Source organism: Pangasianodon hypophthalmus, chromosome 21, assembly GCF_027358585.1.
Source record: "Pangasianodon hypophthalmus isolate fPanHyp1 chromosome 21, fPanHyp1.pri, whole genome shotgun sequence".
Lineage (NCBI taxonomy): Eukaryota > Metazoa > Chordata > Actinopteri > Siluriformes > Pangasiidae > Pangasianodon > Pangasianodon hypophthalmus.
In genome coordinates this window covers 5,819,836-5,832,599 of record NC_069730.1, presented here as the reverse complement: position 1 = coordinate 5,832,599, position 12,764 = coordinate 5,819,836, and the positions used below count along the sequence as shown (strand labels likewise).

The 12,764-nt window shown below is 40.7% G+C and overlaps 2 protein-coding genes across 3 annotated transcripts in view; one reads left to right on the top strand and one right to left on the bottom strand.

Moving 5' to 3' along the window:
- Positions 1-12,764, top strand: part of rsrc1 (arginine/serine-rich coiled-coil 1) — a 133,009-nt gene that overhangs the window by 106,470 nt on the left and 13,775 nt on the right. The window lies entirely within an intron of this gene.
- On the bottom strand, positions 2,032-2,946 carry LOC113543227 (gamma-crystallin M2). The gene is made up of 3 exons (XM_026941314.3): positions 2,863-2,946; positions 2,511-2,756; positions 2,032-2,387 (listed from the first exon to the last, which is right to left on the bottom strand). Exons 1-3 carry the CDS (start codon positions 2,869-2,871, stop codon positions 2,112-2,114), a joined length of 531 nt encoding a protein of 176 aa, XP_026797115.1. The 5' UTR covers positions 2,872-2,946; the 3' UTR covers positions 2,032-2,111.

Here is a 12,764-nt window from a genome sequence, read left to right as displayed (position 1 = left end):
CACTCAGATGCTCTCGGACCGGTTGCTTTGGTCCACACTCGAGTGTCGTTCCTGTGTTCAGTGCTTAAACAGACCACGCTGAGGGGAAAATGCTCTGAGGTTTGATTCAAACAGCATTTGTGAAGCACCAGATATTCTCCAAATTAAGGATTTACTGTAGGTAGTGAACAGGCAACAAAATGTAAACCCCCGACCACAAGTATCCGTACGGGAATACATTATATTTGTTGTTATATAAGACCTGCAGTCTCAGGGGTTATTGGATCTCGTAAAGGACACGGGTTAGTCCAATAGAGATAAAGAGAGTAGTAGTAGTTTATAGTGGGAAGATAAATATTTCCGATCAGTATGGAACCACTCTGTCACAACTGCATCAGAAATACATGCGTAAAACAGATTTTATTAGGAGAAAGTGCTGGGTTGTGCAGATAGTAAATATTCCACGTCTCCCCTCCTCATCGTCTCAACACACACATTCAAATGAAGTCAGGAGCAATTTGCAGGAGAGCACCAAAACGTGATAGGTGCAATAAAAGCCTTCAGATTCCATAATGAAATTAAGTCCGGGTGTGGTGTAGGGCATCACTGAATGAGAAAATGAAATCTGTGATGGCCTGATTATCATCCGCTTCTGCTGTGTGCATGTTTCTGAATATGTATGGAGGTGTGTGTGTGTGTAGGGCCTACATGATAATCCAGAGGTCTAAGTGCATGGCTTATGTGTGTCTAGGATTGAAAATCTGACTCATATCTATGAGGTTTTAATCAGATCTCTGGTTAGATCTAATAGGGGTCTAAGTATGTGCTTAGTTGTCAGATATTGATCCTCACACTCGTGTTTATGCTGCGCTTAAATTAATTCATGTCTGATAAGCCCCCTATATCCTGTTTATCTGTATGTGGGGGGGGGAGACCTGTAGTTCGACCTTTTGCCAAGAAATGAATTAATCATCCTCTCTTTACTGTGCCTTTTTTTTTTTTGCTATTGTGAATTACCATGGGATGTATTAAGCGCCGGCTTTTCTCTTCATCCATTATATTACTGGCTGCTTATTTGCTGTAGGACATTGAGTAAAATAGCACAACACAGCCTACACAAACATGAGTTTATGGAGACTCAGAAACTAATAACTCGCTAACATAATTCGCAGCAGAGGAATGCTTAAATTCTCTATAACAATGTAATACTTGCATTCAGTAATGTTAGTGTTACAGGGGTATGGCTTGAATAACTGCTTTACTGTACTGAAAATTGGGTTTATTTCTGGGTGTTAACAAATAAGGGTGAGCAATATGAACATTTCACAATACGACAACGTTATCATCTTTTTGAGACTCCCGAGTGGCGCGACAGAAAAGCGTTCGCCTTATCATTGCGAGATCGTGAGTTCAAATTCAGACAATACCACAGCCATGCATCGCTGGGAGCCATGTGAGAAAATAAGCCGTGATCTCTGAGTAGGAGGGGCTGACTTCTTTCTACTGTCAATCACAGTGACACTAGCCAATCGTGCGTCATGTATGTGGAAGAGGGTGGATAGCACTTTTCTCCACGTGAGTTATGCTTCACGCATCTGGAAGGAAGCACGACTCTCCCCAGGGTCAGGGTGAGAGCTGGCTGGTGTGTGGGAAATGGCAACCTAATTAGTGTGAAATTGGGGAACATCCCATAAAGTTCTTTAGTAAATTCAAAATTGTAATCATTGGAAATTGCTGTGGTATAAGAAGAATAAAACACCCTAAGAGGATGTGCTGTTATGAAAATAAGCAACTTCTGTGTGGGAGCAGTTACTCCATCACACCACCCTGGCTTTTGAATAGTACGAATAGTGTTCATGTATACTGTGTCAAGGGTGTATAGCAAATTTTTTACACAACAGCTTGGTGTTCAAGACAAAACCTGGCAACACGTTCATCACATATTTACGTTAAGGAACTTTCTGTGTTTAGCCTTGACATTAGTAAAGAGGAAACATTTTAGAATAATGGTGTGTTGCACCTGAGTTTGACACAAAAAAGAAGACAAACTGCTTATTTATTCCTTTGACATTTTTATTCAGAATTGCTTGCGATTTTCTTATGGTGTAAACAATTACACCAGGATTTTTTATTTAATACCAGGAATCCATGATGCGTCTCATGCTCATGAAGTTCATGTTGCCGTAGTCCCTGAAGCTGCGGTACTCTCCGGGCCTGAAGTACCACATCCTGCCTCTGTAGTGAGGATGCTCATACATGAGCCAGTGGCCATCCATCACGTGGCACGAGTGGCTTCCACTGGACCAGCGGTAGCGATCCATGACGGAGTCGCAGTCGTCGCTCAGCTCCGTCATCTGACCCATGAAGTTGTCCCTCTCATAGATCTTCATTCTGTAGGGGCCCCTGTACTGTTTTGAGGAAGATACAAGCCATTTGAAAATGAACATTTATAATATTATGATAACATTTATGCATAGCTAACTGAGGCAGTTATTGTAGTTCGTTAGCATGCTATGAAATGATCAGCATACCATGGGGATCATGCGGCAGGACCTGATCCAGTTGTTGCCCCAGCCCCACATGTTCATGTAGTCGGGGTACTCGCCCCTCCTGATGAAGTACTGGTTTCCCATGAAGTTGGGGTGATCGTACACCATCCAGCAGCCGCTCTCCACCCTGCAGGAGTGGCAGCGGCTCAGGTAGGGGGACATGTCGGAAAAGTCACTGCTGCACTCATAAGAGCGGCCCATGAAGTTCCTGTCCTCGTAGAAGATGACCTGTTTGGGCAAAAAGGTTCAAGTAGTTATGTGCAAGAATAGAAGTGTGTTTAAACCACAATATGCGCATTCATTTTCTAATATTTGTGTAAGATACTGTGCTTACCCTGGCCATGGTGGTGATGAGATGGATAGCCTTGTTGGTCTATGTGACTTCCAACTGGTGAGCTGATACTGTACCAGGTGTAACCCCTCCCTTTTATACCCAACCCAAACCCAGAAACCATGTGGTGCCTATTGTGAAAATTCCTGACCAAGCAACATAGCACAGAGGCCCAAAAAGAGCTGAAGGTCTTTCACCAAATCTCCACGTGACCTGGTCTAGAGAAGGCTTTTGAATAGCTGCTCCAGGCAAGACAATGCAGCTGGCACTGTGTCTTTTTCTGTATGCATACTATACGCATATTGTGTTTGCATTCTGCACAACCGGTAATTGCCCTTCAAATACTTTTTGTAATTTATGCAAGCTGGCAGCAGGGTTTGGTTAGGAAATTACATACATGTAGAGTATGGAGTTTTCCATCCAGTTCTTTTATTTTATTTGTATAGCACATTTAACAATAGACATCATCACAAAGCAGCTTTACAGAAATCTAAATGTGATCCCTAATGAGCAAGCCAGAGGTAAGTGTGGCAAGGAGAAACTCCCTGAGGCAACCAGGAACCAGACTCAAAGAGAACCCATCCCCTTCTGGATGACATGGATAGTGTCTAAATGTCCTAAATATCACAAAAACATTGTACCTCAAGGTCAAGGGTGCAAATCTGTCACCTTGTAAGTCTACAGTTCAGGAGTGGCTTTGTTGTGACATTCCTACTCTAATGCAATTAATAAACCTGGACATTAAGGGAAATCTTGAATCAAGTGTGATTGGCAAGTAAAGTTAAAAATTTTGCAGGCTAGTGTTAATGTTCAATAAGCACAATGGTAGATATTCCTAACACTGGCTTGGGTAGACACGAAGTTGGTCTGTAAAACCTTACCTATCTCTAAGGTGATTTGTAGCCGATTAAATTATGTAATCATAATAGCTAAAATGAGTAATAATAGAAGTAGAATGTCACTCCTACTTCTGCGGGTTATAAAGTCTGGTTTCATGTGATCCTACAATCATTATTATTAAAGGAATGGCTCTGTTGGAATGATAAATTGTTCAATATTGCTTACATGACCTTACATATTCCCTTAGGTGAGTAGCGTTGCTCTGTCAACAGCAGCTATTCCATCCTTTCTGCTCAATGAAAAAATTACAGCAACTCCGAGTGACTGCACTTGCATGCCGTGATTGACGCATACTGTAGCATCAATCTTGATTGAGAGTGGCATTATTTGTTGTATATTTTGCTAGGAAGGAATTAGCTTCTAGTAGCAGTTAATTTTTAGTTAGCTTTTGGGAACTTCGAAGCGTGAGCAGAGGTCTCTTCTTTCTGTAAAAAGCCAAATGGTGCATCTGAATCTGATTATAACACGTTATCTGATCATTCCAAATACTGTATTCATATTCAGTTACTACAGGGATGAGTTCTCAGGACTTAGATAAAAGATCTAATGGCGTTTTGCAAATTGTGAGAAAGTTTAACTGGTTTCAAATTTTCTAAAACTTTGCTTTGTACATTATGTCCACCACAACTGTCACACTGTAGTATTGAAGCCAAGTCTACTGTGATAAATCTATTCATCAGGATCCCTGCTGAATACGATAATAGAGGACACCCTGCACATTGTTCTTACTCCCTGAATAACATCAGAATTTATTAGCATAATCAGAGTGGTTTGTGATACTATTGCTTGTTAATTTTATTTGTAATGAGTGTTTATCAAATTGGAATGATGTTTCTATTAAATGAAAAGAACACTACACCGCTGTGAGTTCTCCATTTCTCTCATCCTCTTTATTAGTTGAAACATTACCAAACTGTTAAATAAGTGTTTAGCCACAGGCTACAGTACAAGGGTCCCAGTCATGCAGGTTTCTTAAGCAGAGTTCACGCTGTAATCGTCTTTTGGAATGAATCGACTTCCTCCCTACTCCTCTGCTCAGTGCTCTTTCATTTCTCTTCCTTTTTTAAGAACAATACATTCATCCTGCTTAGCGCTGGAAGGCTCACCCATTCTCTCACCTTTATCAAGGACAGAAATAGTGCCTCATCAAAGCGACAAGCAGCCTCCACTTCCAACGACCTGGAAGTTTCAAAACTGTTCGGCCAAGACGGCCATTATGTTCTTCTGGTCCAACAGGGTCTACCCACTCATCCCTCAGGGGCTGGTAGAGTTCAACACAACAAGAAAGTTGCAGCCAAGCTGTGGAAATGAACAAAATGAGAGGAAAGCGCGCCTCCCACTCCTCTGAGAACACTTCTGTCGGACAGCCACGGATCGAAAAAAGATGCGTTTGATTCTTGCAAGTGTGGAAATGTTTGCGCTATTAGAACAGCGCTTCGTGCTTTGACCTTTTCTCAACAAGGAGGCCACTTCTCCCAGCGAAGATCAATACTTCACCTTCTGCTCGTCGTTTAAACATAACTACTTTCTATTGGAGCTTGAAAGGGATTTTAGCCTCAATGTCAAAGGCCACGCCGCGCTTGAAAGTCAAACCCACAAACATAGAAGCAGTGCTGAGTGCTTGTTTGTTCTTCTCTCTAGGTTTTCATCAATAACTTTTGGCAAATTTAGTTTTAAAGCTGATGGTTTTGCTGTAGCGAGGGAGCCTGTGCAGGAATGTGGGGTAATTTGAAGGTATTGTAACTTGATGCTTCCTTTTACTATTTTGTTTATGTTCAGTTATATTCAATTCAATTTTATTCGTACAACATTTTGAATAATTGACATTGTCGCAATGCAGCTTTTTAGATATCCAGATGTAGATTTTGATTACTAATGAGCAAGCCAGAGATGACAGTGGCAAGGAAAAAAAAAACCCTGAGAAGGCATGAGGAGGAAACCTTGACAGTAACCCAACTCAAAAGGGATGTGTCCTCTTCTGGCTGACCCCGGATAGTGAGATTATAAATTATTACACTTCTACAGCTGTATACTGTAAAGAAAAACTGTGAATAGCAGTCCTGGGATGAGCACCGGACAGTCTTTATGATTTCAGCAGCATTGTGTTTGGCTCTAATTATGCGCATTGCCGACTTCACTTCATCCAACTATATTCTGGTTAGATTGTTAAATATATCATATTTTGCATATTCTGCAGAGTTAAAACTATCTCTTCATCATGTAGTCAGTATGGAAATTAGTGTCAAACCCTTAACGGCCCTGTCTCTCGCTCTCAGAAGTTATGAGACTACCCTCACATATTGATTTTGTGTGCATATATATATATATATATATATATATATATATATATATATATATATATATATATGTGTGTGTGTGTGTGTGTGTGTGTGTGTGTGTGTGTAATGTGTGTGTGTAATGTGTGTTTGCCTTTGTGTTTCAATCATCCTTGTTTCTACTACATGCAGCCTTGTTTGTGGCCCAGTGCTGAATGTTGTCAAGAGTTGGAATAAGACACGAGCCTGTCGCCCATCACGGTCTAATCACGAGATCATATATTTTAATGAGGCGTATAATAGCTTTTAACCCGTATCATTAGAGCCAGATACACTGTGGCCTGCTCTTTTGCCTTGCAAAAGGGGAAAACTGTTTCTTAATTACGCTGTGTGTCGGCTGGGTCACGGGCGCCAGTGTGTAACTGTCTCTGTGTGCCTGTGTTCCAGCATTATCTGGTCATTAAAATATTCACGAGGGATTTGCCCCCAACCTTCAACACACACACACATACACACGTGCACGCAAGCAGAGGCACACAGTCTCCTCTCCCGCCCCCTGTACCTATTAACACCTCATCTCTCTCTAACAAGCTCTGTTGTCGATCATGAGGCTCTTCCTGCCAAAGGAAAGGTCTAAGCTGCACGGAGAGAGAGAAACAGATATTCAGAGCACCCAGTCTGTTTGTCACAGGGAAGATGTATAGCCACAAATGCAATCGAATTCCTCACCGCGGCTTTAATTAGAGACTTTGGTGTTAGATTTGCCAGTATTTTCATTCATTTGTGGTGTGTAAATTAACTATTTATTCTGAGTGTTTTGTTAAATTAATGCCTCCTTATTCATTTTAACTGGAAACTGTTGAATCCCGTTATGTTAATACAAATATTATTAATTAATGCATCTTGTTTTGGTTGAATATAATTTAATTGCACAGAAGAATGCAAGGTTTCATATGTGGGTGGGCAAAAGGCAGTGGACATTGATGCTCACGTTAATCTGCACGAAAATCAAATTATTTGACCTCCAAGCCCGACGACGCAAAAGCCAACGCCAACTGGACTGCTGTTAAATATTTAGCACGCTCCTGTCATGAATACAAATGGGGCACAAATTGGAATCTACAGGCGGGTGACCCCGCGACTAAAGCCTGGGGTGCAAAGGGCCTCGCTTTGCTTTCAGCGTTTTAATTACCGCGACTCCCACCATCATGTGAAGGACAAGCGGCGAAATGCAGCACCTGGTAAACGTCACTTTTCTCCGTCTGCCTCGTCACTTAGCAGAAGTCACGATGCAAAAAGTTGTGCTGTCGTAAGTGGACTAATTAAACAGAAGGCTGGATTTGTTTAGAGATTATTCGGCCCTGATACCTGTTCAGCTCTGATGACTGTACGGTGTGAATTAAATTGCATTGACACGGCTATAAGTCTATAATAGCCTGTAGTGAATGGCCTCACGCTCTACCAGTCATCCGTGTCGACTTATTTGGTCATTGTTATGTTGAAATAGAAAAGGAAAGCATCCCTGGTGATGTTTTATTTAAAAGAAATGTGCTCATATTGATTTCCCATTTCGCTCAAGTGGCAGCGTCGTTAGCCATTAGCCTGCAGTTCAGTGACAGCACCCATCCGTAAGTTCATTCCAGGCTTTTATTGTGTTATCATGTAGGACATTGTCATTGAAAGGCCTTGACAGGTCATATGTTATTATAACTTATTAACCAAATGGGACATTCGATGACTAGACAGTCCTCATAGGCTTCTTTGTTTAAAAAGTGCTGTGGCTTTTATGTTAAGTGAACGTTTCCGGATAAAAACACACACTCTCCTTAAGTGATACCATTTGTGCGCAAACAAAAATAAATATTTAGAAAGTACCATCATCGTGTGAACCGCACAGGCAAGTCAACGTGAGATTTCTCAAATCACTTTGGAAAATCATGAATATCATTAGTGTGTATTGATTTTTGCTTGTAGCTAATTGATGATCATAATCCTCTATTACTAAAGCAACATTTGAACATGTCTTGATTAATGGACTTAGAGGACAATGAAAATCAGCTTATTTTTTTCCCTTAAACGCTTCATTTAAACTAATTAGTGTTGAAATCCATATTTTATAATTTACTAGGCTAGTTTTGTCCTTGCAAGGCCGCCACATTTCGTCCCTTTGTAACTGGAATTGCTGTGTCCCCTGTGCCTGTCCACAGTCCCCCACACTGAAGCGATTAGTTATGCCTGGCCTGTAAGCACTGAATCAGAGTTGGGGACCCAGGGGAAATAAATTTGGCGGAAAATCAGTGCGGGAAGATTTAATTATCACGCGGGGACCTTTTCCTGCTCCTGGCTTGCTGAACCCAGGAAGGAAAGGGGGGAAAAAAAAGCACATTGTGCTGCGACGAAATCTACACGGCGCTTGTCCTCTCCTCCCAATTTGTTCCCCAGCACGGTGATAAGCCAAGCAATTACCTTTTTATTGATTTTTCATCACTGCAAATTTAAAGTTAAACTTCTGGCCTACCTTCTTTTGAAAAGACGTGGTGTGTGATTAAGTACCCCCCCACAACACACACCCACTTTCTCCTGCTGTTTGATTTCAGTGAAAAGAAGAGCAACACATGGCACAATCTTATAACCTCACGTGACCTGCCGTCAATGGCGTAGGTGATTGGGAGGAGCAAAACTGTGCTACATCACATTTAGTAGGTTGTCTTGATATCTGGGAGGTGAAGAGCTTGCTTGCTATTAGACAAACTGTTAAAACTGATCAGATGATTGACAGGCGAGTGGTAATTGATTCAGATTGGGTACAGATTATTTTAAGATTGGACAAATCATGCAAGGGAAAGTGCCAGTGTGATGCCCAGTCACATAATGTAATAACATGTGGTGAGCTAGTTAGCTAGTGCATTAATAGAGTAGCATTGACATGTGTTGCACCATTGTGACGTGTTACGTTCGAACGTATCTGTATACCAAATGAAAACTTTTGTTTTGCGAAAGTCAATAATGTGTCAATAATAAAGTCAATAATAACCAGTTTTCTGGTTGTTGAACCTACTTGTCCAGGGCATCTGGGCTACTGATTTGTCCACCCCTATATTTGAAACCAATTTAAGCTGTGTTTATTTTGCTAAACACGGGCAGTACCAGTGCACATTCAAGCTTTTTTGACTCCTATACCTAGTGTTCATCCTCCTAGGGCTGTAGTGCCAATGAACATTTTATAGGTTAACCCTGCGTTTTTCAGTGATATCTGGCAACCTACTGTGACACAGGGTGGAGCTATTATTAGAGTCGCAGCGTAGGCAGGTTGAACAATGTGAAAAAGTTCAACTGTAAGCAAATGAGAACCAAAGTGATGTGGTGACTACCAATGGGTTCACTCTCTGTGAAACCTTATCCTTGTTTTTAGTTCCACATGTGTGTTCACCCTCACAGCTCAGTGTATTCACCACGCTGCTACAGCTGAGTGCCCAAAAATAACAGCACTGATGTTTAGTCTGCAGCGGACACAAAGTGAACACGTTGGTTTAGACTCATTCTGACAGTAGTTGGTGCTGTTGCAGTTTATACATAAGCGTTACCTTTTCCTTTGCATCTCAGATTTAGCAGAAAGATCTGATTTGTGAATAAGTGGATGGTTTCAGATCTAGCACTGCAGTTTCTGTATTGCACTAGCCAAGTGCTTGCAGTGTACAATGACTTGAGTGACATGCGGCCAAAGGTCGCTGCTCTCCACACACACAACATGCATGTTCTATCACATTCCAGGGGTTACTACCTAAAGTTTTACCATCAGGCAGAAACTGTGTCCGGGGGGCTGCTGCGATAGCATAAACGGCTATGTGAGAATGTGTGTAAGGCTGTCTGAGGGACTTTTTGTATTTATGGTCTGGGAATGAGAGGAGTTCCACAGGGCTCACTGTTATTAGCCGTGTGGGTGGTGGGCTCATTCTCACCTCATCAAGAAGTGGCCGGTGGTCCTAAATACACACACATTTGGGAAGGTGGGCAGCCTCTGTGATTGGGTATCACGTTTGGGACACACTGAGGTGAAGGGTCACTCAGCGGGTAACCACGGTGCGCACATGCTAAATGTCACTCAACGAGTGGCTATAGCTATTGCTCCTATTGCACTTTTCACCTTTTTGGAGTAACCACAGTGTCAGGTTGGACCAAGCCGAGGGCTTCCATTTTAATATTTAAGGAAATATTTAACCCAATGTGCCTAAAATGAATCTGTTGTAGTCTTTTCATAAATACAGTAAATAACATACTAGGTAATCAAGTGTCTTCTTGCTCATCTCCACAAATATATATAAATAAAATCTATAATATTTATTATACTGTGTGTGTATATATATATATATATATATATATATATATATATATATATATATATATATATATATATAATATGTGTGTGTACATACATACAGTATAATAAATATTATAGATTTTATTTATATATATTTGTATATATAATTTTTTTTTCCTTTTTTTTTCTTGCAATGTAGCGATATCAGATTGAGCCCTGTGCTTAGTGGTTCCTCCGTAAATTTCAACAACACTAACATGTTAAAAAGATTTCTTTGTTTTCATTTTATTATAGGCAGACTGGAGTTCCCAGGGTCGCTGCTCTGTATTATTTAAACTGCCAAAGCTGTGAGCTTCTCCGTCTGTCAGGCGTATCCTCGAATATAGATTGGAGCCTTATAGATCATACTAAGGGCAAAGGAAAATGGAAAGTTGGCCATTATTATAGTCACATTATGTGTTTCAGTAGGTCTTAGTCTACCTACATGTTTGTGTAGAAGTAAAGCAGGAGGAGCGACAGTGTGTAGCTGACCATTTCCCTGAAGCCCGATGACCTCATTTTTATTTTAAAGGCCTACTCCAATTAAGTAATTAGTTGCTGTGGTGTTTCTCTAATTGCAGAGTTATTTATGAAACAGCTACTGAGCAGAAAACCGAGAGCTGTGCACTTTTCCTCCTCATTCATTTAATCTCTCACTTTCCTTTCCTCTCAGTCTTCCCCTTGTTATTTTGAAAGGAGCATTAATGCATCTTTTATATGACATCTGACTGAGCAGAGCATTACAGCAGGTCAGTAACATGCAGTCCACTTGCGCAGAAGCACTATATTAGTTTAACTAGCAAATATATTGGCCTGAATGTATGTGCGTGAGTCTGGATGTCCGATCAATCTGCTGTTATTGCAGTTGCTTTGTTACTGAATATCAGTTAATATTGTTAATGTATTGCATTACAAGAGCACGAGGAAGGTAAAAAAAGGCCTTTTCTGGACGTACGCCCACTTAAAGAGCAAGAAGCAAGTTGCAGGGCTATTAGGGGATCTTAGGAGGATTTACACACACGCACACACACACACACACACACACACGACAGTCTAAATCAGGACTGCAGTGCTGTGATACGTTGCAGGTACGTGAGGCCATCTATGGACACTCACCCTGCACTTACACAGCTGGACCTTATTAGCCATGTCTCTGTTTTAGTTACACTTAGTTTAAGTGCCGCCTCTGGCACACTGGTCAGGTGAGCTCTTGCTTATTGGAAAAAGAATAAGCTATTAAAAATCCAACTATTCAAATATTCGCCACATTATTTAAATGTACACAATAATATTTTGACTATTTGTTGGAGCTATAGAGCTTTTTGTTCCTGAACATTTCACCTACAACATATTTGATCATTTGACATTATTATTATTTTTTTTTTTTTTCTTAAACGTTAACTTAATTAACTTCAATCCAAACCTCAATAACTTATGTTATTGAGGTTTGGATTGAATCCATTCAAAACAAATGACATGTCAAACACAGAGGTGCCAACATTTATGCATTAGCTGTAGCATTTATGATTTTGGAACCTGAAAACAAAAAGCAAATGAAATCGTGGAAAAGCCTATTCATAGGGAAAGGAGGTTGGATGAACGATACACATATGCTTCTGGCAGCAGGTACTTTCACTTTGCGCTTCCTTTACTGGATGACCTGTAAATTTATGAATCTCGGTTTTGTGAGCCAATAGATAACAAGAGGGCGGGGCTGTCGTCTCTGCTTAGTAATAGCACAGGGTTGGAACCTGCTTTTTCTCATTTGTGCTGTTTATCATTTATGCTTTTGTGGAGTTGGCCCGTCCACCGACATGAGTTCGGATTTTTGTTGTAAAGTCATGTTTTTTTTCTCTATAACAGTTATAACAACTGTTATAATTCAAAAATAAGTAGGCTGCAAGCAGCAGTTTGGCCCAGTACCATATCATTCTAAGATTGTTTCATTTTCAAATTTCAATTCTATGTCCAGTAAATGTTCCCACTCATTCCCTGCTGCCATGTGACGAAAGATTGTATCACGCCATAAAACTTCGCCTACTCAAGAGCAGGTTACCCAGAGCACTCCTGGTGTTGTGTTATAAGCGCTCCCTGTGTATTAGGTGATGTTGAGCTGATGCACTTATATTACAGACCCCAGGAGTCATATGAAGGGCATCAGTGGTTAAAACAATTTAAAAAAAAAAAAAAAAAGAGAGGAAGTCGTACGTGTTTTTATGGAGTTTTATCCAACTTTCCAACACTGCAGCACTGCATTAAAAAGTAGGAGAGGCCTAGAAGTTCTGTTTGCTTCTGTTTGTTCAGTTTAACACACTAACACACCAGTCCACTAAACTTTAGACTTAAAGACTGCATCAGGCTCTATCAGGTCT